Consider the following 26853-nt stretch of genomic DNA (forward strand, 5'->3'; position numbering starts at 1 on the left):
ATAACTCGAAACCAGGACTGGAAAAGCCAACTTGAGGTGTCTAATGCTAATGTTTGAACTACTCATTAGTCATGCTGGCAAGTTATAATAATTAAAATTTTGCTACAAGTCTTTTAAAACTTTTACTACTTAACTTTCAGAAAACGGCCATAAAGTCAAATAACTCGAAACCAGGAATGGAAAGGCCAACTTTAGATGATTGATGATGGTTTTTCAACTTACCTGTTAGTATTCCTGGTGAGTTATGGTAATTATGCTCCAGAAAGTCCTTTACAACTTGTATTACTGTAATTTTTCTCTTACCACTGTAGACTAGATGTAAAAATTTGATTTTATGCTATATATGTTTTCAATTTAAAAATTAAACTCTGTTTTGTTTTACCTTAATTTCCTTTTACAAATTTCAATAATTCTACTTTAATTTTAACTTTTTACCAGATGTTTGACAAAGATAGCCTAGTTGCTTTGTACCATAAAGCACCAAACCAACCAACGAACCATAGTGAACAATGTTTTTAACCAGAACTTTCCTGCTTCTACAGATTGGTCTCTTTCCCTGCTGGAACAGTGGTAAGTCTTCAGATTTACAATGCTGAAATCAGGGGTTCAATTACCTTCAGTGGACACAGCAGATAGCCCGACATGGCTTTGCTATAAGAAAAAACGTGGAGATTGGTCCCATGAAAGTAAACATATATAAGAAACTCTTTTTAAGAGGTTGCCCCCCTACCCAATTAAAAATAAAATGGATATTATAAGTATGTGACTGGTTTTGTGATGGTATTATTTGAAAGTGTGATTATTCAGGTTGATTATAATATCACAGAAGTCTTAGATATTTATAAGTTTGATTTATATGGTAGTATTACTTGGAGCAGTGGTTATTTGAATTATTTTTAATTATTTTATATAGGAACAGACCAGTATGATAAATTAAGAAGCTGTTAATGTACTTCCATGTCAGAGTCATCAAGCTTAGCATAAACTTTTTTCAGGCATCTGAAAATTAACAATTACCGACAATGCTTTCAGCTGAACTTCTTTTATGTTAGAGTTAATATTTGTGCTGTTGCTACATTATTTACTAATATACAGTTGAATGGAAAAATAACTCTCTTACTGCCATCAAAGAGTTGTACCCTCTTCAGGTCTAACAAAAGATCTAGCAAGAACCATGCAGTATCTCTGCAGACTACTTGGCACTTTAATCTAGGTGAAACATCTCTTATTTTTCACCTCAGAAAAATAATTTGGTATATCAGAAAGCAAGGATTGTAAAAGTCATCTGAGTTTTTGTGCATCTAGCCATCATTCATTTGTGTAAACTCTTAACTGTGTTTATCAAATAGCTATTAAATATCTGACAAACATCTCTTAGAGTAAAATTAAATAGTATATCCCAGAAAATAAGAGTTGTAAAGTTTCTTAGTTCAGCTGATACTATGATCAACAAATCATTATATTTTGGTAATTTAGTATAAAACTCTCTGGCAGGTATCAAGGGAGTCAGCTAATTATTAGTATAATAATATGTATCAAGGGAGTCAGCTAATTATTAGTATAATAATATGTATCAAGGGAGTCAGCTAATTATTAGTATAATAATATGTATCAAGGGAGTCAGCTAATTATTAGTATAATAATATGTATCAAGGGAGTCAGCTAATTAAGTAATTAGTTATCTGGGGTGTTCGAGGATTGCCATTCCTCCTTCTCCTCACTCACGATTTGAATTTTTTTGCTACTAATTATTGCTTCCATTTGTACAACTGGTAATGGATATTACATCTACTAATGTCAGCCAACCAAGGTTTATGGTAATCAAGTCACATAATGTTATGCATGCATTATATGGTGAGCATCCATTGACAACTTAGAAATCAAATACTGACACTACCTTTTAGTCTAACCAAGATTGGTGATTGTAATACTTTAGAATTCTAAAGTCTGTGTGTTATGCATAATCTGAAGAATTTATTGTCTAAAATATCTGCAAAGTACTAGCTGCAACACTCTGACAACCATTGCTTGTTTACTGGTTGATAACAGTGGTATAGTATATCTTCCTGCACTTGCAATCAATTTTAAAAGTGCCATGGGATACTTGTATCCATGCCATATTTCTCAATCTTAGCCATATGCATTTTGCTTTGATGCCCAGTAAGGAGAACCATGCTTGTTCTTGGTCCTTTATTTATGTTTCACAAGTTCCCATAACATTAATAGTAGTGTCCACCGAGTTGTGAAATCCCCCATGCTTTGGATTGTTTGTTATCCATGCTATAGTATTTGCATTAAGAATCTATAAGCATACAATTAACATGTTGACGTTCGACTCCATTCTGTAGCTGTGATAACATTGCTGTGATTCTATTGCCATCTAGCAAGAAATCACAATGTTGTATTGGATATGCAAACATCAGAGATTCTGATAAAGTATATTTCAGGTGCTAAAATGATTGCTTGTATTCCTCTCTCTATATGAATGCATTTTTGTTTAAGTAATGGGTGATAATGATGTGTCAGTTTTGGATAAATTGACCACAACCATTGGTAGTTTAAAGTGAAACAGATAAAATTACAGACTTCTTGTTTGGTCACAGGTTGAGGCCATTTTCACATTAATTCTATTAATTACTATCCATGGAGATTTGTACTCTACCCACAATATGACCGAGAAATTATATTTGCATGTACATTAGTGCATGTTTATAAGTTGCTTTTTCCAGCCTGCCTATTTTACTGGATAAAATATGATTTTCAAGTTTTCATCTGCAGAATCAAATGCAAACAGACAGCAAGACACAATAAAGATAAATCAGACATTTCTTTCACTAGAGCTCTTTAACATTAACTTTTTAAAAGTTGCAGGCACATTATGTCAGCCAAATTGCATGATTTGAAAATTGTACAGGCCATCTCTTTTGCTTTAAAGCAGCCTTGGATTTACTGTTATCACCCAATTTAATTTCCCAGTAGCCAAATTACAGGTTTAAGATAATAAAATGATGAACCCTTACCAATGCATCCAAATGTTCAAATGACCATGGTAATGGAATAGCATCATCGTGAGTTGCCATCCAGCTAACATCACTTTAAATACTCAATATATCAAATTTCTTTCTGATAATCAGTAATTGAGATGACCAAGCACTCTCTGCAGGCTTTGTAATGTAACATCTGCTATATTTAAGCACTGGCTATCTCCTTAATGCTTGAGAGAATCCTGCACTGTGGTTTATTTATACATATGTAATCTGTATATATGTGACTGTGGCTTGACTCAATTAGAAATTTCATCCAAAAATACATTGGTATGTTCTGCAAACACGTCACTTAGATTTTACTTCTGCATTAAATGTATGTATATTGTCTAATTAATAATCTCAGATGGCATCCAAATATTCACTTTTGAATGTAGTACACTAAACACAGCTATAGCATTACCACTACCATTGGTTACTTCCACTTTGCTTATGTCCCAGCATGGCCTAATGGTTAGGCCACTACTTGCAATCTGTAGGTCACAGGTTCACAATCCCTTCATTGAATATGCTTGATCTTTCATCTATGGAAGAATTATAAAGTGATGGTCAATCCCATATTGGTTGATAAAAAAAATTGACAATGGATGGTGTTGACTAGTTACCTTTCCTTTAGTATTTTACTGCTAAATTAAAGATGATTTGTGCAGTTAAGCAGTTCATGAAGTTCAAAACAAATGAAATCACTTTGCTTACTATACCAATAACTATTCCAACACACAACTGGAAAACCTATCATCCACAACTAGAACTTCATTCATCTCAGATATTTGCCCAAACTAATACTGTTGGGGTTTTAGAAAATAAACAACCCATTTCATACATGGGCTCAGTAATCACATTATTTGGCACCAATACACTAGACACTCTTCATAGCAAACAACAGAAGAATTTATATACATAGGGGCCTTGTGAAATTTTCTCTTGTTAATTTATATACATAGGGGCCTTGTGAAATTTTCTCTTGCACACATTTGTTTAGTCTTTGTTCCCTAGGTCCATCTGGCATTATTGATATATCTATTTCAGGACATCAGTTGACCCATTACACAAACTGAAGTAACCAGCATGCTCTGTAATACATTCATTCCAAGAATGTTTGTGCCAAAACTAATATTGGTAACAACTACCTTTGTTCTGTATGTGAACTCTCCTGAATATGGTCCAAGCATTACTTTTTCATTCATCAAAACATATTTTTTTCAGTAGGACTAAGTGGTGGTTTTTTTTCAGGGTGCCTGATATACTGTGAGATATACCAGTGTTTCCACCATTTCTGTGTCAACCTTGTATTCCAACATGCATGTAGCAAGAAACATCTGATCCTAAAAGAGCTAGGCTGACCACACGTTTTGTGTAAACTCTTTCATTTGCACTTCTCCAAGGCAGTGACTATATATTTAACTTGGACTTTAGTATTTTGGAGCTTAAACTGATATATTCACCGTTTGCTGTTGACTCTTCTGAACTTGTTGCATCATCAGTGAAAACTGATGGTAATGCTAACCTTTCTGTTTCACATAATATGGGTAACTCACTTGAAAATGACCTATACTCCATAGACAAGCCATGCATTTCACTCTTCCCTTCCTGAACATGACAATGGTAATATATGTTTTGGTGTATACACCATTTGAGGTATGAGAGTAATCATGTGCAGTTCCTTAATGCCAGTATGGTTGCATTACAGTGCAGGGATTAGAGTGGTTTAGCTTTTGGCTGGGTTCAAACTTTCAATGACACAGGTGCAGGCTAGGACTGTACATCCAATGTAAAATCATTGCAACTGCTGTTAGAAGCTCCTTTCTTTCCTTACCTGAAGGAACTGTTTCTTATCAGATTGCAACATAAACTGCCTCAGTTAGGACAAAAAGGTCTATCACACGAAGATGATGTTGCATCATTTCTCTGGATAGCCTTTCCATAGACCATTCTACAAGGATGTCCTCACAAGCCATTTCAGGGTAAATTTTACTGTGTACATGACACAGATCAGCCAATTAATTAGTCAAACTTTCCTTGGCTACTTTTCTTACAAGGCTTGAATTCAAACCAATCTCTTGCCCAGTTTCCTCCAGGCTGAACCTCTAGCATAACACAATGCTCATTATCTTGCAGTCTCAAAGTTTAATCCTTGTATATATATATTCTTTATGGAGTTTACAGCTGGACTGTAGACTCAGCACTGTTCCAGAGTTCAGCCATTCCAGGCAGTTACCTCAAGCACTTCAGAAAACAGTCCAAGTCTTACTTTGATGTGCCTTTGAATATTGACAGAGTTTACTACTTTGTCTTTCTCATGAGGACCCTTGATGATGACCCTTCCTGCTTCTTATTCACCTCTTTACCGAGATGTTCGTTGTATTTTCATAACAGTAGGACAGGAGCTCTTGGGAAACCAAAAGTTCTGACAAGGGATATTCTACTCAATCAGGGAGTCAGAGCAACAAGAAGCTCTAGGCAACTCTCACTTATAAGCTCTTTTGGCCATATGCTCCTTCATGAATCCTGTTTATTTTGGAATATACTTCATGAATTAGGGAAGCTAATTAGTGCCCCATTACCCACTCTCTTTATGGTGAAGAATCCATAATCTTACTTGCTGGGGAAGTTGCTCCAATTAGCAGAGATTTCTCACCAGTAATGTTTCCATTTTAACTCTGGCATTCTCAGATAGCTTCAACCAGGGCAGAATTGTGGTTGAATCACCCTGGGTGGCATAAGTACGGGATTCCTAGAACAGGTGAGTTTAGCTGAGACCCATCAGATGCCGAATCACTATGATTATTCTTATTCCGTGCTATCTTCTTATTGTGATCATTCCTTGCAAGGAAGAACTTGATCAACTGATCTAACATTATTATATGTAGACAGCTCTCCTTCTTGTGTCATGTGTTGCCATGAATTGCAAGTAAGAAGCATTTACATCATCAACGAAAATGTAATGTTCAGGAGAGGGCTTCTCTTATACCCAAAAGCTTTCTTAGATACCACCTCTCCTTAGTGACTAACTCTCCATCTAGGTAACACTTTTTCTCATTGTCAAAGTACCATTTCTAATCCAAAGCATTTTTTAAACTTAATAATAAAAAAGTTTAACTAAAGGGAAGTGTACACTTCAGCAACTAATAGCGATATCCTGTATCGTGACACAAAACTTTTCTTTGACCCATTTATACTGCTGTATTCAGGTGAACTGAATATTCATTAGAGCTGTTGGATGAGTCTATCAGCTAATTGAAGATTCATTGAAGTTATCAACTATGGCATATTGTTAAAATCTACTAAACAGTAAGAGGTTTTATAATCAACTTTTTCTCATGAATATTTGGTTAATGGGCTCAAGTGAACCTTAGTTGTGTAACAAACATAAAACTAATGTTTATTTTTATATTTAAGTCTCCTTCTAGATGCTGCTGGTGTTTTACAAAACACTATTTTTTGCTACATTAAAGTAGGTACCCTACTAATTTGTCGTTTATTTTCACTACAAGTCTACTATTTAGATGTTTCCACACTTCTTATAACTGAATTTATTTTCGAAATTCGTGTCTTTCAATGAACATTATGGCAATAAAATAATTCTGTGCATAAGCATTTTGGGTGCAGGAACATAATTGCATTTGTAACAGTTCTTGACGTTTCCTCGTTAAACATAAATAAATAACAATACATTCATATCGTTTTTAGTACACGTGTGACTTTACAGCTTTTAAGTATTTATCTTGCTGTTAATTTACTTGTGTTGTTTTAGTAGCATAGTATTAGTGGTGCGGAATTTTTCTTGTGGAACGCTTCAACTTAGGAAAAGTTTGGAAAAGATCGTTAGGTTTAAGCTTTCCTTTGATTCTAAGGGCCTTACTACTGTGACCACTGTTAGCTATTTTGTGATTACTTGTAAATAGAATATGTTACTGTTTTTGTAAGTTCTATACTATTTCAACTGAAAACAACCTAGAATTCAGTTTTCATTATTACTTTAGTAAACGTTAGAAGCACATTGAACATAAAATTCATCCCAGATATGTGTTTTCTACATAATCAAGGTTAATTTGAGCTAAATACATAGAAATTTGTTTCATAGACGCTCCATCCTTCCACTACTATCATTAATTGAATCGATGTTAAACCTAATAATGATATTGGACACAGATGTAAAATAAAGTGTACCTTGTAATAAAATAAACAAAGTGTGTATCTTCTTGCAGGTCTCATGAAAGGCGATTATCCTTAATTAGATAGATGAAGCTGAAGATTTATGTTTTTTGTTGTTTTCACACAGACGGCGTCATTAGCTTGTTTTGCAGTACGGTCGATCTACTTTTGGGATATATGACAAAATTTTGAGGAATATTATGTCATTCCAAATTGCGTTAGAAGGGCAAGGAGACCAGTCAAAAAACAACTTCTTACCAACTCAATGAAGAAAAAACGGTATCAATGGGGTCTGAAATACAAGAACTGGACGCAAGAACAATGGAGGAAGATGTTATTCAGTGACGAGACTCATTTCTTTGTACAGGGTCAAAGAAGTCTGCATGTTCGCAGATCTCCAGGTTAGAAACTTCGAGAATCTCACATCAATCGGTTCGTAAAACATCCCTTGAAGAAGATATTTTGGGGCTTTTTCAGCTACTGTGGTGTCGGAGGCTTACATATCGTAAAAGGTATGATGCAGGGATCACAGTACATCGAAGTTTTGCAGAGAAGAGTCTTCCAGAATTGAAAAAGAGATTTCCAGATGGATCTGGCATTTTTCAGCAAGATCTGTCTCCGTGCCACACATCGAAACTTGTGAAGAATTTTATGACTACAACGCGAATAAAGTGCTGGACTGGCCTGGAAACTCTCTGGACTTAAATCCTATTCAAAATCTTTGGGCGATTTGTATAGAAAAACTTCGGGGAAAAGACTGTACTACGAAAGATAAGCTAATTGAGGCCATAATTGAGGTGTGATACCGCAATCCAAAAATTAGTAAAGATTGCAGTTAACTCGTGGACTCGATGCCAAAGCGGATTAATGATCTTCTGAAAAATAAAGGCGGTCATATCATGTATTAATTTGTGAGTAATTTTTGGATTTTCAGAAATAAAACGCAAAAAATTGAAAAAAAAATCGTAATTTTCTGTCTTGTTTCAATTAATTTGCACAAGGGTGTAAGTGTAATGCTTCTTGATTTCCAGGAAACCTCGCATTTATCCAGAGCGTCTTATGATACCCACGTGATTGGTCATTCTCATTATAACATAAATTGAGTGTAACCTCTAGATATCACCTGATTAATTTTTGAAGGATAATGGTTTCAACGTTATTACACAATGTCATACAAACAATATTTTATCAGGCTGATAATAGGTAATACCTACTTGGAGAACAACAAAGTGTGAAGGTAGCTTGAAACGTGACCAACGTAAATGTTTTATTGACCAAATACTATATGGAACCTGCATATATTCGGACAAAAGAATAAATATTATAATGTTACAAGAAGATAGAAACCAGAGGTATATTCAAATAACATCTTATACCAAAAGAAATTACTCACACTGAAACTGAATTTTCTTGTTCTTCGATGGCTCAGCAGTAAGATTGAGGTCTTACAATGCAAGAATTGGGGGTTTGATCCATATGATGAGGCTACGAATATCTCATTGTTCAGTTTTATGCTTAACAGTAAAACACATTTCTTTAAATTTGAAACTATGAGCACTCAGTATGTTGATTTATTTTTGTGTTATTCTCATATTAATTGAATGCATAAAAGTAGGCATTACGAAGAACAGGAGTATCGCAAGATGTTGTACTGTGAAAATGTTTCCTGAATTTCTTTTTCCTAAATTGAGTCTGACACATACACAAATGAAATGAACACAAACTTAATTTACAATTACCACAATTCAAATTTTAAGTTAAGAGAAGAATAGATTTTTCCTTCATCAAAGATGACAATGATTCAGCCCCTCAGTGGCACAGTGGAATGTCGGCGGACTCACACCTCTAAATGTTGGGTTTCGATGTTCGTAGTGGGGAGAGCACAGATAGCCCATTGTGTTGCTTTGTGCTTAATTATAAACAAACCAACAATGATTCCGTTCATGCCATGATCTTTATTTGTTTGAAACCTGAAAGAACGTGATGTGTTATAAATATCTCGTCTGTATCTCAACATATTTGGTATTCTCAGATAAGTGATTTCCGTGAACGTATCAGATAAGTCTGCTTAATAATGGGTATAATGAAATGTTATAAAATTATCTTAAATTGAAAACTGACTGAGTGTTAAACTATGCGAGAAATAAGGAGGCTAGGCATCTGTGACGTTAAGTAGAACAATATTAATTATAAACAAAGCAAAAAAGACAGTGTGTGTGTGTGTGTGTGTGGAAAAAGGGATGATCGCTTCTACTGGATTAATTAGTGGGTTAACAGCTTTATTCCCTTAAAGCAGATCTTTGTATGACTATTCACTTCAAGATCTAAGTAGAACTTTGAAAATATATAGCATTTAAGTTTGAAATAAATACCGTATTCTTTCTTTGTGATAGTGCCACCACGTGACTGGTAATTCTTTCGTAGCATTCGTCAACTGCAACATACATACATCATCCACTTGGCCAGTGAAGGACATTGCAGTCGTTGCTCCTTTCTATTACTAAGATGCAAAGTTGCTGCAACACCTCTATGAGCAGGGTGGATACTATCTGCTGTCGAGCATAACAAATAATACAAAGCCAACTAGATCGGAAACTTCGATACTTATTCTCAAACTTCAAATAAACAGACTATTTTGAGGCCAGGTGGGTTAAGGCGTTCGACTCGTAATCTGAGGGTCGCGTGTTCGAATCGCCATTGCACCAAACATGCTCGACCATTCAGCCGTGGGGGAGTTATTATGTAACGGTCAATCCCACTATTCGTTGGTAAAAGAGTAGCCCAAGAGTTGGCAGTGGGTGGTGATGACGACTAGCTGCTTTCCCTCTAGTCTTACACTGCTAAATTAGGGACAGCTAGCGCAGATAATCCTTGTGTAGCTTTGCACGAAATTCAAAACAAACCATTCTTCCCTTGGTCGACCATATATCTCTGGAGCTAAACATAGTTCTCATTTACGAACATTTTGAAAATTTCTACGTGATCTTAAAATGTAGATAACCTTCAGTATACCTCAATATTACACTTAATGTCTATGAAATTAATTTTGCCATTTAAGTCCCCACTGACTCAGCAGTATGTCTGTGAATTTATAAAGCTAAAACCCGGTTTTCAATAATGGTGTTGGGCATATCAAAACAGCCCATTGTAAAGCTTTGTAGTTAACTTCAAATAAACAAATTCAGTATATACAGATGTATAGTTCTGTAATAATAATGTGTCACGGAAAAAAATACATTTTCAAGTCACACTTTTTAATTTCTTCTATGAGCGTGAAAACGACAACAGAAAAACTCGATACAGTTATGATATTGAATGTTTCTGCCTTTAGTAAACAACTATACAATATGTTGCTCTTGTGTAAATTTGTATAAATGTTTTACGTATTGAATTTTTCTGTTTACCTTTTCGTGTTCGCTTATGAATTTCATTCAGTATTCATTCAAGTGGATATAATGATTTACAAGAATCATTTATGAAACTAAACACACAGACAGTTCAGCTAATTATAAAATTAATTACTACGATTATTTGTTATATATCCTGTAACTTTTAGTAATTATTTATTAAAGTAAGAGTTACAGGACACGTGTATTGGTAATAAGTTTTAATTATATAGTTTACACACACATGTATTAATATACGCCACCTAAAAGTAATTTTCTATTTCATTTTTGTTTATACCTTTTATTTTAAAGCACCTAGAGAGGGGGTTACCAGTTAAACATAAATATGGCCTGTACGTTTACTTTTATGGGTTAATATGTTTAAGAAATTTCGAAACGATGTTAGTTTAATTTTTTGTTTAAATTGTAGTACATTATATTAGTCTGCTCTATTGCAGTTGTACTGGTACTGTGAATTACATACACATGAGAACATTCCAGATCTGTTAAAATGTATCAGAGAATTTATTACTTTAGTTTTAAGTTTACATTAAATAAATTCGCAGAGATCTTGGCGAGTACTTTAATTTAGAGTTATTACAACCAGTAGAGGTAGTAGAAATAAGAGAGATCAAGTGTTATGGGCCTAAGCTTCGGGGAACTGCATTTATTTTTAAACTCTAAAACTGTTCTAGCACATTCCAAAATTCAATATTGATAGCCTTAGCCGTTAGCGTCGAATGCACCTAAACTAAAGTCAAGTTTTTTGATAATTGATTTCCGATGATAATTCAACGTTAGCTGAACACACTAAACGGGCCAAAGGAGCATTAAGATTGAAAAAAATGCAATGTGTCAGTTTCTTTGACACGGTATGAAAAAGTGACACATGTATTGTAAAACTTATTGTAAAGCTGCTATAAAAAAACCTCGCATACCATAACCACACAACTGACTCAAAATATATTCCATAACTTTCATATATCGGACCTGCTTTTTACGTTTTGGAGCTAGTTTCTAGATATGAAAATATTTCTTAAGACCAGGACTAAGTAAATAAAAAGTTAAGAGCCTAAAATTTTGGATTTTGTTAGCATAAGCCAAAACTTAGGATTTAAAACTGTATTTTATTTCTTGTTTGGCTGATTAAGGATTTGATTTCTTTATTAAAAACATATACTGTATGAAGTGTTTAGAGGCAGCTAGTATAAAAAAACATTTATAGTACAAGCTACTCTTTGAACAAACTGTTTCAGAACATGTCGGCAATCTGTGTGCAGTGTGTCAGAGACATAGTAGCACAATTTCTACTATAAACTATTCAGTCTACAAAGATGTTGGTTACAGTATGAGTATTTTGTATTTAAATTCTGACAGACTTGTATAGAAAAGGGCAACATGTTTCACTGTTTAGCAATAAGTGTTTCTTCTCATATGATGACTCACTTTGGATGGTTTTAACCCTTTTAATTTTATAAAACAAAACATTTATTGTGAACCCGTTTTATTTTTTTAGGCTTAAAGATGATGTGTCAAACACTGAAGCAGTTGGGACAAGTTAGATCAAAATGTTTTCAGTCAGTTACACCCACTAGCATTCTATTCCCATCATTATGGCAAGGAGTTCAGCCATGTTTACATTTTCATGTAGGATCAGAATGCTGGGCAAAACATATACCAGGAGTCAGAAAGTGGCCTAAGAAAAATGATAAGGTTTATCCTCCACAAGCTCCCGGAGAAGAAAGAAGGCCAGCAGTAAGTTTAAATACTGAATGTCAGCTCTTAAATTAGCAGGTTCATTTACTGTAAGTTTAAATACTGAATGTCAGCTCTTAAATTAGCTGGTTCATTTACTGTAAGTTTAAATACTGAATGTAGCTCTTAAATTAGCAGGTTCATTTACTGTAAGTTTAAATACTGTATGTCAGCTCTTAAATTAGCTGGTTCATTTACTGTAAGTTTAAATACTGAATGTAGCTCTTAAATTAGCTGGTTCATTTACTGTAAGTTTAAATACTATGTCAGCTCTTAAATTAGCTGGTTCATTTACTGTAAGTTTAAATACTGAATGTAGCTCTTAAATTAGCTGGTTTATTTACTGTAAGTGTAAATACTGTATGTCAGCTCTTAAATTAGCTGGTTCATTTACTGTAAGTTTAAATACTTAATGTCAGCTCTTAAATTAGCAGGTTCATTTACTGTAAGTTTAAATACTGAATGTCAGCTCTTAAATTAGCTGGTTCATTTACTGTAAGTTTAAATAGTGAATGCCAGTTCTTAAATTAGCAGGTTCATTTACTGTAAGTTTAAATACTGTATGTCAGCTCTTAAATTAAAAGTTGTTGTTGAAAAGCACTAACATAATGTCGTTACATTATTATATATTATCGGTTGCCAGTCTCGTATATATGCTTCATTTAAAACAAACAAAGTTTAATTTAAATTGAAGTCTGCTACTTACTGTAAAAAAATGTGAACATTAAAATCTCTAATTTGTTTTCACTGAAAGATTTTTGTTTTTCCCATCGTGAGAAAATATATATTTTCAGTGTAAAAATAAATAGTTGGAATAACTGCTTTTGGGCTTTGTAACAGTTACTATTTAAAATGGAGATTGTTTTAATTCAGTGTTCTTAGCATCACAGAAGTTATGCAGCACACATACACTTATGTTACCATATACCAGAACATATAACTAAACTTTACAAAGTGACCTGTGTTCACTGTATTTTAATGGAACAGCAACAGTATTTTGTAAAATACAGTCACATTTCAATTATAATACATTATATATCTTTATTACTATTTATAAATAAATTCTTATAACTTATTTTTTCTAAAATACAGAACAGTAAATAAATATAACAAAGAATTATATCTTCTAGTTACAACAACCTTCATAATTAATTGTTTGCTGCTTGCTGTAGGTTTCTAAACCTTTTTAAATTTCACATGTGGAGGATGTAAAACAAAATAATTGAGCAGGACCACTGCATTTGATTCAGTACATCAGTAATATCTGAACAGATAAAAAAGATGGAGGTTATTTTTCTGTTTTCTAGCTTGTCAATAATTGGTAACCTGAATGCATAATTCATACAAAACTACTGACTTTATATTGTGACATCACAAATATTTAATTTAAGCTAGTGCTGCATTCAACATGCCATATTACACACAAAAATCAATATTTGGGTGTTTTTTAATATTACTTTCAAATTAAAAAAATAACTTAGGTTTAATACTAAAATATGAACTGTGATCTACAATTTGTTATCAAATTTATAAACATAAATTCATAAAATAGTCATTCAATCAAATTTTGAATGCAAGTCAACAAAAACATGGCTTTTGACTTATGACCATAGGAAGACTTGTCTAGTTAGGGTTAAACCAGCAGGTATGTTACACTGAATTTGGTATGTCTGTTTAAACCAGAATGTGTATGGATATTCTAGAGATTAACAATTAGCAGAAGAATCTTGTAATTAAAAAATAAAGTTTGTCAAAGTAAACATGAATAATATACATAAAGAGAAATTGAATGACGTATAAGTATGTATAGGTAAACTCTAATCATCATACATTATAAGTCAGGTGTGTGAAAAATTAGAAATAGTTTCTTTATATATATATATATATATACACACACAGTTACGACAGAAAGTGTTCGTACCCCTGTGTCCTGAGTAGTTTTTTTGCTCATAACTTAAAAAGTATTATGATTAGGCTAATAGATGTATACTATAAATATTATAGTAACACACATCTACATAAATTTTTATGTAAATTAAATGACAAATAAACTGTTTATGAACAAATAACCAAAAATAGGAGGAGCAGAAAGTGTTCGTACATTAAAGTACACGTGAAAAAACTGATATTCCCGTAACAATTTTGTTTAGTTTGGTGAATAAACTACATTATACCATTCCAGAACTAGACACTGGGTTCATAATTATTGGAATTTAACCAGCAAAAAATGTACTTCCAGCAATTTAGCACCGTCTCCTTCATTATCTGCTTGGTCATCATGGCGAACAGGAAACAACTGTCCAGTGATTTAAAAAACTGAATTATTGTAAAATACAAGTCTTGTGTGTCTCTTTCCGGTATTGCTACACAACTTAATGTGCCAAAATCTACTGTTCAAAGCGTAATTTCCAAGTTTAGGCTTACAGGATCAACTGCTAACCTCGCTCGTTCTGGAAGCCCCACCAAAATTCCATAGAGAACCAAGAGGTAGGTTCTCAGAGAAGTTAGTAGGAACCCTTGTTTAACACGTAATGACATACAGAAACTGGAAGGGAAACTAAGGTTGAAGTAAGCACCTCTACAGTTATGAACATGTTACGCTCTTCTGGATTCAAAGCATGCCGTCCTCATAGAACTCCATATTTAAAGCCTGTTTATTTAGAAGCACAATTGAGGTATGCAAGAAAGCATGTAGATAAACCAATTACCTATTGGAAGAGTACTCTTTGATCATACAAGACTAAAATCAAGCTTTTCGGCCACAATGATGTTTACAATATTTTCCGTAAGAAGGGGGAACGAAATTTTCCAAAGAACACAGTTCCTACAGTTAAATATAGAGGTGGGTAGATCATGCTATGGGGTTTCTTCAGCTCTTGTGGTGTAGGCAGACTTCACTGCATCAATGGAATCATGAAAAAAGAAGAGTACATTGATATATTAGGCACTTATATCAAGAATGATGCTCGGAACTTGGGCATTGTTGGATCTTCCAGCATGACGATGACCCTAAGCACACATCGAAATATGTGCAATCCTGGTTGCAGAGGAACCATATAAGTGTTCTGGAGTGGCCATCGCACTCACCCGATCTCAACCCAATTGAAAACGTTTGGCATGAGTTGAAGACCAGGGTTCATCAGCGTCAATCGAAAAACTTGCAAGAGTTGGAGGCCTTCTGTAAAGAAGAATGGAAAAAATACCAGTCAAGTACTGTCAAATGATTGTGAAGGGCTGTGAGGAGAGATTGCACCAAGTAATTCACCTGAGAGGCTACACAACTAACCATTAAAGTAGAAGCATGAACACTTTCTGCCCCTCCTATGTTTGGTTATTTGTTTATAAACAGTTTGTTTTTCATTCAATTTACATAAAAATTTATGTAGATGTGTGTTAGTATAATATTTATAATAAACTGTACTTTCATTATCCTAATTGTGATACTTTTTAAGTTATGAGGAAAAAACTACTCACGACTCAGGGGTACGAACACTTTCTGTCATAACTGTATATATATATACTATATATATATATAGTAGTAATATTAAAGAAATATAATGTTAATTTTTGAAACTGTTGCTAGTTGGTGAAATGCCAAAACTAAAGGATTGAAAAAATGGATACGGTTGTATATTTCACTAGTATTTCATTTATTGAGACAATGTTTTTGCCAGTAAAGGCATCATTAGGTAAATTGGAAAGCTTTTCATTGAACAAAGAAATCTATACACTGGGCTTCTACTTTACAAATATTCTTGTTAAAATGTTCTGTAACAACAGAGACAAAACAAAAAAATGCAGCTGCAGTTGTGTTTGTCAATTAACGTCATGACTGCAATATTGTATATGTATATCAGGCAGAATATTCATTAGAAGGAAGATATAAAGAACACTTATGAAGCTTGAAACTGAAAAAAGTCCTAATATTTTGTATCATACATCATGAGAAAATAAACACAAAATTCACCAAAAAAAATTGCAAAATTGTACATGTCTGTAAAAAATGTAAAAAAAACAAACAAAGTAACATGGGAGTTTTAGAAATAAAGTATAAAAATGATTCCATACAAAGTTATAAACAAACAAGTCAAACTCCTCCTCACTAACTTGATGGCGAATTTAAATGTTATTTTTAGTTTTTTTCTTAAACATGCACATTTGTGGAGTAGTACAGTTGTACCTGATGTCTTTGTTGGTGGTAGTGAGATCATAATGAAGGGAACACTAAATTATCTAAATAAGATATTTAATTAGGAAAGTCAGAAGGTGTAAACAATTATAGAACAAGATTGATACTGTACAACTATTTATCAACCTATTTAACATTTAGGGCTAGCACTGTTTTAGGTGATTAGTTTCTGCATTACATATTCCATAGATTGCACTGTGCAATTACTTATTACACTTTGATATGTAGGTCTAGCACAAAATGCTGTTTTACATGGTAAGTTTTGGTGCAACATATCTTGTATAATGCAACGTATAATTATTTATCACACTTTTTTGATATGCATGTCTTGCACAGAATGCTGTTTCACAAGGTTAGTGTGATGTGTTTTGGTAGAACTTAATGTTATACCATTTTCTGCAGGTAGTATGAAAATTAGCAGTAAGAACAAATCTTTTTTAATTATTTCTTTATCCTGTTTATTTTTCTTTTTCAAAAAAAAGTATTTATGTTCCATTACATTTGTGGTGAATTACTGAAAACATCTGAAAATGATTTGTTTTTAAAATTCTGTGTGGAAATTAGTTTTAGGCTATCATCATTTTCCTTTCAGTTTAGAAGTTATTAAGCTGTTGTGATATAACTAAGCTTGAGTTTTCTGTTCAAGCATTAAATAAATAATGTGATAAAGTCAGTGTTATTCATCAGTTACCTTCTTCTTTTTTCTTTTTTACAGTTTGTTTGTCATTATCGAAATCAGATAAAATATTCCCCAGATAAACTGTGGTATATTGCAACAATGGTGAGTATCACTTTCAAAGTATCCCAATTCATGTACACTGTTGTCCTTTCTTAATTTATTTAAAATTAAAACTGAACTATAAAAAGTAACTCTGTGTTATTTTATAACTGATTAACTGGGAAATATCTATTATTGAGTGTTTTGAGTTTTTCAAGACACTAAATCTTGAATATTGCAGTATGATTATAATTGTATTAAGAAAAACAATTTGTATTAATTTTTTTACTACTGCAAAGACTTGTTAAGTACATTCATTTTTTACTCCTCTGTTTGCATTGTGCTTTAGTACCTGTGATGTATCTCTTTAAATGTATGAATTTTACCGTTTGTTCACTTACTGATATTCTTTCTCTGTATCTCAAATGCATTTGTGTTTCGGATATGGTACATTATCTTCTCTCACATGAATAGCCATTTTATCAGTGTTGCTCTCTGTATGCAAAAAACAAAGTTTTGCACACACCACAAGCCTTAAAACTCCCACTTCTTTGGAATTGATTCATTTCCATGCAATAATCCTCCACCAATAAGAGGATACACTTCACACATGTCACTCCCTTCATTCCACCAAACTATTCTTGTTTGGCACTACTCATATCAAGACGTTTCTGTGGACTTTCTTCATTAATGTTTTTCTTAACTCTGTGGAATATTTTTTCTAGTTAATTTCTTTTTTTCATACTCTCTATTTTCTTTTACATCAAACACATTTGTTAGATTTATATTTTAACTATGAATTCTAAGGTTAATGTTATCACTTAGGTTATCACACCTACTAGAACTATTTCACAAGTTGCAAATGGGAAAGAGCTGTTAAATTTATCATTGATTGCCTCTCAGGAAATTAATTGTTATATGTGCCAACTTTGCTCCCAAATTTGCCCCACTTTCTTCTCAATACACTTAATCTATTCAGGCCAATGAGGATTTTGATAGCTTTCTTTCTCCTTCTGGATTTTGCAATGTTTTCCTATGTTCTACCTGAGGAATTAGCTAGGCCTAATACAGCATTTTAGACCTGATTTCTCAGGTATGTGATATTTTATCCATTTCCATGATGTCTTGTGATTCCCATTCTCTTTCAATTTAATACTTAAGAATTCCTACCTTACATCCTCACACAAGATTAGCTATTCTTGTTAGGTGCTGCCATCTATATGCAAACTTTTTCTTTACATATACCACAAGATTTTCACTTCACTCTGCTGGAACTACTATATCTCTCATGTAAATTATCGTGCATCACCTCTTAATCAGTAGTAGTAAGATATGCATCCTTGATACATGTAACTCCCTCTACAAAACTGTCACATCTTATTTGGCAGTGTTTGTGTTAAGATGTACTCTTTCATGTGCTTATTGCTTCCAGTGTAACAACTAATTTATGCCACACAAAGTGGTTACTTTTAAATTTATTATTATCATTCATTACATCAGTTCAAATATCAGTTCCAGCAATTTTTCACAGGCCTAAGGTGCCAACAATCCAATGGTGGATCTATCATTGTTTATATGCCAGGAGATTGAATGTTACATGGTCATCCTTTGTCCCCAGATGTTGCCCAGGCTCTTCCTAATTTGGCTGTACCTGAACAGAGTGGCAAGGGCATTGATAAACTTTTCCTACCTCCAGAGTTTGCCCTTCCTTCCCACTCACAGACTAGGTCTGATTTGGCCTTTACAGAATTTATATCTCAGGTTTATGATATTTTATCTTTTTCCTCTATTTCTTTTTCACTTATCATTCCTTATTACAAAAACAAGCTTTCTAACCATTTGCAATTAAGTGATAGGATCAACATGCTGTGCTCCTGAGGACTTCTGATCAGATCATCCTTTCTCACCTTTGGGTGAAATACCTGTTTTTTTAGATCAACTGTTGTTAGGTTCCTAGTTACCTATTTGGAGGACAGTTTCTGAATCAAATGTTAGTCTTACTCATGCCTAGTGTTCTTACCTACATCTAACTCTCACCACCCTCTTATGGTATCTTTCTTCCATACACCTCCTCTTTGAGGTTTTCCACAGAAATCCTAAGGGATCTCTGCAAATATCTTTACCTTTCTCACTTCCACTTTAGCCCATATCTTGTCTTTGATTCTGGTGTTTCATATATGATTTCTTTCTGGTTGGAACTTTATGGATTGTAATGCAGTTTTCACTTGTCTCAATTTACCCTTGATGTATCTTGGGAATTTATGTCTGGCACCTTTTTTGAGACATTCTATGTTTGATCACTTCCCAAAACTGTTGAGACTTTGATGGCACCAGTCTGACAACAAACCACCCTTTTAACTTTTGTAGCACATCTGTCTTGGTCAGAGCCTCATATGCTTCCTCTTCACATTTTCACTTCCCCCTCTTACCTGTTCAGTACACTTCTCATCACTTTCCATTGCTACCAGTAACAGTGACTAAGCTGTGGGCTCAACTGTTCAAGTTTATTCCTGGCGAGCATCTCTTCATCAACAATCAGTAGGTGATACGGGTTCTTTCAGAATATTTTGTTATCTAGTTTCTTTTCCCACCTCCCATTTCCTTCTTGAGATCTCATGATATGGCAACATCTGTCAGGAGCAGTTCAAGAATTGATTTTAGAGTGGACAATTGAACTGGTTCTCCATCATTCTGGGAGATGTTATTCTCAACTTTTTGTTGTCCCTAAAAATCCAGGGATTGGTGGCTAGTAATCAGTTTGTCTCACCTAAACCACTTTTTCTCAATACCCAAGTTCACCATGGAATCTTTTTCTCACTCTGAGAAGGACATTTTCTACAGAGCCATAGATGATGAAAATGGATATCTCCAGTGCTTACCTACACATTCAGAAAGCATATTAGTCTTACCCTTACTTTCAGTTTGTCCATCTCCGGGTTCTTGCCTTGGAACCTAATGTATTTGTTGAATAATTCAGGCTTTTGAATGTTATCTCCATGCTCTGAGACTGTAATTTCCTTATTACTTGGATAGCTGACTGATTCCAAGCAGGAATTATCCACTCATACTAACCAGCTCCTTTCTGAGGAAGCTCAGGTTAGGTAATTGATCAAACTGGAGAAGTCATTCATTTAATCCACTCAATATCTGGTTCATTTGGGGGTCTTTTTTTTTCTTTTTTCTTTTTGACACAAATATCATTTGCACACTACCTCCTACATTTTCTTTATTCAATGAAATTTTTGGTTCACCATGTCCTCTCAGCTTAGTCATTTACTGTGCAAGGTTCTATCTCTTTTGATGATGTGTTTGTCCACAAATGCACTGGCCCCTCTTGGTTATGCCTGTAAGAGATCATTTCAGTGGGTATTTCACAAATGATGAAACCTTGCTTGGGATCCTCGTTCCACACCATTTACCTTCCTTCTTCCCAGTTATGGGGGCTGGACAAAGCCAAGATGTTGGCGGGTATGGTACTTCCTCCCTCATGTTCAGATATATATCTTTTTGCAAATGCCTCCCTTCAGAAATGGAGAGGAAGCATAATCACTGTGCAGGACACTTGAGGTCATTGGTCTGAGGACAAAACTATCTTGCATATCAATTTTCTCAAACTTCTAGCTATATCTCAAGCATTGCTTCACTTCATTTCTTCTTTTCATTGTCTGGTGGTGGTTTATTTCAGACAGTTCTGTGATAGTGGCATATATTAACCACCAAAGGGGCATCTGGTTCAAAGATCTGTGTTTTTGAATGTTGAATCTATTATACTGGGCCCATTCACATCATATTTGCCTCATAGCATGTCATGTTCTCTATGCTTTTAATCTAGTTGTGATTGTCTTTTGCAGCCCAACCAGATCTATCCAACAAAGTGAGCATAAGATCCACTCATTTTCATGGATCTTTGCTATTGGTGAGGTTGTCCTCAAGTTCATGCCTTTGCCATGGGGCTCATTACCAAGTTACCCCTCTTTTGATTACTTGTACAGCATCTACAGGCTTTGGCAATCTATGCCTTCAGTCAGGATTTATCATACAAGTGTTTTAATGTGTGTCCATCCAACCAATTATGTCATCAGGCAGTTTCTCTTGTTCACTTCACTCCTTGTTGGGTTCTCCTGATTGCTCCCTGTTGGCTAGCTCAATGCTGGTTTACAAGGTTACAACAACTGTTCATATTCCCACCTTTCTCTCTCACTTCTTTGTCAACCTTTATCCTGTATTTTACACCGTAGCCATCATGTCCTGCTTCTTTATGCCTGACTTTTGTCTGGTCCTTGGTGGGACAATCTGGTTTCACAGGCTGACTTCCTTCCTTGTTAGCTAGTTCCATATGGCCAGTTTCCATGGAAGTATACCAAAACAAGTGGAAATTCTGCTGTTTGCCTACTAACAGATGATTTCCTGCTTACAAGCTTACTGTGGCTCACATAGCAAAATTTCTCACCCAGCTCTTTAACAGTAGGCTTATAGTCTCTTAGATTTTTAGATATTGAGCAGCCTTATATTTTTATTATAAAATGTACCTTTCATTTTTAGCAGTACCATAGGGATTTTACTTCCACTGTTCATACTGTACTCATGCTTCCCTTCTAGGTACATCACTATCCTATGCACTTTTACTTTCCAGATTGGGACATTAATGTAGTCCTACATTCCCTAACTTTACCTCCATTTGAACCACTTGAGTTTCTTTTTTCATCTGTTCCTTAAAACATATTTCCTTCTTCTCTTGGCCTGTGGATATCAACCATTGGATTTGTTTGCCATTGACATTTCACATACACTTTATCGCTTTACTTATCTTCTCTTGTATCTGCTTCATTCCTTCCTCCTGAAGACCTCAGCAACTGAGGAGGTTTGTTCTTCTTTTTATTCTATTTCCCTTCCTTCTATATCCAATCTTCACCCTCGACTTATTCAAAATAAGCTTCTGTGTCGAGTGTGGACCCTTTGTTGTTATATTGCATTCTCACCCAATTCCTTACCTTTGATTGCCTGCCTGCCTGTAATCACATTCCAATTCAGATGTGCTTCTTCATCTACCTTTATCCTTGAGGTGTTATTAGCTTATACTGCCTCCTTTCAAAGTTTATGTGCTCCACTGTTTATTCCTTGGGACCCTTCTGTTTCCCATGATCTATCTCCAGTAACTCTCACTGATTGGGTTTGTCAGCTTATCAAGATGGATATTTGGGCTTGTCCATGGAAGGTTACCATCTCTACAGTGTCCCTTTACATCACATTATCATGTGTTTATTTGCTTATCTTTCCTCCTCATGAAAGAAATTATCCAGGTTGATTTGAGCACAACTCCTAATACCTTCATCACTCCTTATTTGCACAACCTGGATGTTTTTTCCCCTGGTGGATATTGTATCCTCCCATAGTGATTCTGCACATATCTGTTGCCTATTGGTGGAGTAAATCTGCAATTTTTCTTTCTTTTATGTTTTCCTTTCAGCTTCCCTAAGGTTTAGTATGGATCCAACCTAGTGGTAGGTGTTGCCTGGTCAAGTCTGCTTGGTTTCAAACCTACACTGAATGCAGTAACAGTATAATGGTCACAGTTGAGATTGGGTGTTTCTGTAATACCATGGGCACTTTTCTAGTGGTGTATGTGCATACCTATGTATTATATTTGGGGTGGTGGACTATGAAGGTTTCTTCCTGAATGTTGCTATACATATGTTCATGAGGTATAAAGATTGGTGTGCTGATAACTAAAATTATTTCAACAGTACTTAAAGGGTAATCAGTGATCAAGATAGCTTTTCTGTGAGTGGTGGTAAGTAACTACCAGAAATACATTTTTAGCATAAGAAAAGTTAACTTTACCACAAAATCAAAAACAATTTGTTTTAGCAGATGTGATATTATTTTGCAAAAACTGCAGCATTATAACAAAATTACAAAATGATGTTCCATACTATAAATTAATACTGCAGTCTCAGTGAAAGGATTCAACTAATGTACATAATTTTAATGTTGCTTGTTTGAAAAAACTTCTGATTTTACACTTGAACTACACTCTTATCTTATTGTAGTTAAACAATGTATGTATTTCATAATTATGAGAAACACACATGAGGTAAAAAAATGTATCTCAGGACATCCGGTATGGGTGTTAATACTTACCAATAAAGCAGAGAACAATGTTTTGACCTCCTTAGGTAATCTTCAGTTTAACTGGCACTGACTCTTTACAATGTTGAAAGATATTATCTGTAGTTTTTTTCATAAATGGTGAATTTGACTTTCAAGTTCATTCCAAAGAAACACAACATTATTGAGATTTAGTTATTGTTCTGGCCAAGAAAAATTACTTTGTAATGCATTTTGATTGAATTTTAAATAATATGATAATGGTATATTGTTGAATTATCTTACAAGGGGGTGTTGTTCGTCAGGTTGGAAATGCTTTGTTATTTAGGAGGACATGAATGGCAACAGTATTCAAGTACACTGTGGATTTCATTAGATTTAAAGGAATCAAAGACAGCTAAGTCCTCTGTATGGCATTATTGATCAAACTCTGATTACTGCAGTGTATAAGTTTGGCTTTTGGCAGTCATTATTGCCTCTTTATAGACTTTAATGACAGAGATTTTTGCATTTAATACCAATTTATAACAATACTCTAGAAGAATGTTTCCACTTGATGGGCACCAATTTTTATGTTTTTTTTCAAGTCATAGAAACTCTTGTTCCTATCTAGCGACTTGTACACCAACTATGTAATGATCATAACTCTGCATTAATTGGGCTGAACAATCATCTTACATATATTACATAATTAGTCTATTTTAAGTTAACAGTTCAATGGAATATAGTACAAGTATATGTGAGGAAAGTAGTTAGTCAGTCTGTTAGTTTTTGTTCTGTATTTATTTTATAATTAAACATAGCAGGTTATTACTAATTTATTAATCAAACACTTCTGAATGGAAGCTCATTTGTTTTCTTTTTTTCAGATCAAAGGAATGTCAGTTGAAGAGGCTATTAAACAGCTGTCATTTGTTCCAAAAAAAGGGGCTCAGATAATTAAAGAGGTGAGAATAACATTAGAAAATTTGTGTAATGAAGAACAAACGTTTTGATCTTGGTACGAGATGACGACTTAAAAACTTTAAGCAGAAAGAGAAACATGCATACCAATTTCAAGAGATAAAGAATTGTTTGTTTCCCGATGATAACCTATATGATCTGCTGTGAATTTTTCCTTTTTAGACTAAATGATGTGAAATAATCAGTTGTATCTGATTTGAATAAAAATGAATTATGATAGAACAGTTAGTACTTCAAAGACTGGCAAGTAATGAGATTTATTACCCAAGAAAAAACATATTCAAGGAACTTTTTGTGTAGTTTTTTGGGATAGTTATTAATGCCATACAGATTTTTTTTGCTTCTTTGTATTTCTTTACAAAATGAAAATTCCAAATCACATTGAAAGAAAAATGTACTAATTTATAATTATTACACATAAAGTGCATATTTTAGTGTGCTCCCGTGATAATGTTGGTTGACCTGCTCTGGGATCAGAAGTACTAGCTTACTGGGTTTCCAGTTTTCATAAATGATAAGGATAGTTAAACTCAGGTAATATAAGTAAGTAATAATAATGATAAACAATTTGGTGAACATAAGAACCATTAACCCAGTTCTGTAATGTAACAACTTTGGTAAAATAGATAAGAATTATTGCTCACCAACATAGTCTAGTTCCACTGAAATATATCTTATTCAAGTAATTGATTATACAAATAGTGTTCAGACCACCCATCTAGATGAGTCTTGGTGTTGGATGAAAGGTTTCACTGGCACTGGATATAGTAGATATACTGTCATTGATATTATTAGGTTGTTCAGAAATAAATGTCGTTTTTGAACTGCAAAGTTTAGAAAAGTATAAACCAGTGTTGTAAAACATGTTTTAATCAAAGTAAGCACCATTTGCTTCAACACACTTTTGCCAATGTGTAAGGATGCTGTTTATACCCTTGCTGTAGAAATCAGAGTTTCTATGGTCAATGAACTCCCTGTACACTTCTGCAACTGCATGGTTTTGAAAGCATTTATTGTTCAAAAAGTTGTCAAAGTGTTTAAAAAAATGAAAATATGTAGGGGAAAGGTCTGGGGAATAAGGTGGATGAGACAGAACCTCAATTCCCAGTTCATTCAATTTTTGGAGCGTCATCCTTGACAGGTGTCTTAATGCCGATTTTTTTTTTTTTTAAATCTTCAGTCAGCTTGTGCGGAACCCACTTATCCAACTTTAATGTTTCCAGTTGCACTCAGGAGGTTTGCATTGCTTGATTTGCTTGTGTCTAGCTTTTCTGCAAGCTCACATACTGTTGTTCAAAGGTGTGTCTCAACTCCTTTCCTTAACATGTTTTCGTCTAAGGATGACTTACTAACACGACTTTCATGGTCTTCAAGACTTTTATCTACATGTTGAAATCTTTGAAACCAATACTGAACTGTATGTTTAGTAGCAGATTCATGGCTGAATGTCTGGTTGATGTTCCATGTAGTTTTGGTATCTTTTCGTCCATGTTTGAAGTCGTAGAGGACAATAAAATCAGACAAAAGTTCTTATTGTCCATGCTGCCTTGGGGGGTTGCAAAACTTACTCTAAATAGAGTTGATACAGCAGACAATTAAGTCTCCTGGTAAGTGACAAATGTTGGATTAAACCAACCAATGATAAGTTACTCAGTATTGAGCTTCTAAATGTCATTCGTGAGAATTCCAACATTTATTTCTGGACAACTGAATATTATTACATTTATCCACTTTCACTCGTAAGTTGTTTCAATTTCTGTATACATTCCACTCTGCCTTGAGTACCAGTTACTCAAAGTAACTCAAAGTCAGTTACTCAAATTACAAGTCTTTTTTTTTTTTTTTTTTTTTGGTGGCTTCACCTCTCACCCACTGAACTGTGGTTTACCTTATTAAGTTAACTTTCCAATGGGGAGCCAGTTTTAGTATTACTGTGAAATTGTCTTCTATAATACTCTCAAATGTCCATTTTTCATAATGTGATGTAACTTCATGATTAGCTGTTGTTTAGTCTTTTGTTGTATTAGTCAGATTTTCTTTAAAAGTGACTCAAGGGTTAACCCTTTCTTGCTCCTCTCTGACTGTTTATTAGTGTTGTTTAGCTGTCTTCTTTAGTTATGTTACATGTCATGTTTATATCCAGTTCCTTAGCACGTTGCTTATTTCTCTATGCTTATGTTTCAGTTTCTTCCCTAGTTAGCTACAGAACAGCTACCTTATTTACTACCATTACCATTCACAAAAGTTACCAGTTCCTTATGTTTCAGTTTCTTCCCTAGTTGGCTACAGAACAGCTACCTTATTTACTACCATTACCATTTACAAAAGTTACTAGTTCTTTATGTTTCAGTTTCTTCCCTAGTTGGCTACAGAATAGCTACCTTATTTACTACCATTACCATTTACAAAAGTTACTAGTTCTTTATGTTTCAGTTTCTTCCCTAGTTGGCTACAGAACAGCTACCTTATTTACTACCATTACCATTTACAAAAGTTACCAGTTCTTTATGTTTCAGTTTCTTCCCTAGTTGGCTA

At 34.1% G+C, this 26853-nt stretch overlaps 1 protein-coding gene across 5 annotated transcripts in view; it reads left to right on the forward strand.

Moving 5' to 3' along the window:
• The first annotated feature begins 494 nt into the window (after positions 1-494).
• mRpL22 (mitochondrial ribosomal protein L22) overlaps positions 495-26853 on the forward strand; it is a 31844-nt gene continuing 5485 nt past the window's right edge. Inside the window, exons 1-4 of one of the 5 annotated variants that reach the window (XM_076463031.1) lie at positions 495-570; positions 12102-12340; positions 17245-17310; positions 24225-24302. In XM_076463031.1, coding sequence (XP_076319146.1) covers positions 510-570; positions 12102-12340; positions 17245-17310; positions 24225-24302 — 444 coding nt within the window. In that variant the 5' untranslated portion in view covers positions 495-509. Of the gene's footprint in view, positions 571-10864; positions 11099-11438; positions 11458-12101; positions 12341-17244; positions 17311-24224; positions 24303-26853 lie in introns of those variants that run through there. The other 4 variants (XM_076463032.1, XM_076463033.1, XM_076463034.1 and 1 more) reach the window with 4 other exon arrangements.

This window comes from Tachypleus tridentatus, chromosome 10 (genome assembly GCF_004210375.1).
Source record: "Tachypleus tridentatus isolate NWPU-2018 chromosome 10, ASM421037v1, whole genome shotgun sequence".
Taxonomy (NCBI): Eukaryota; Metazoa; Arthropoda; class Merostomata; order Xiphosura; family Limulidae; genus Tachypleus; species Tachypleus tridentatus.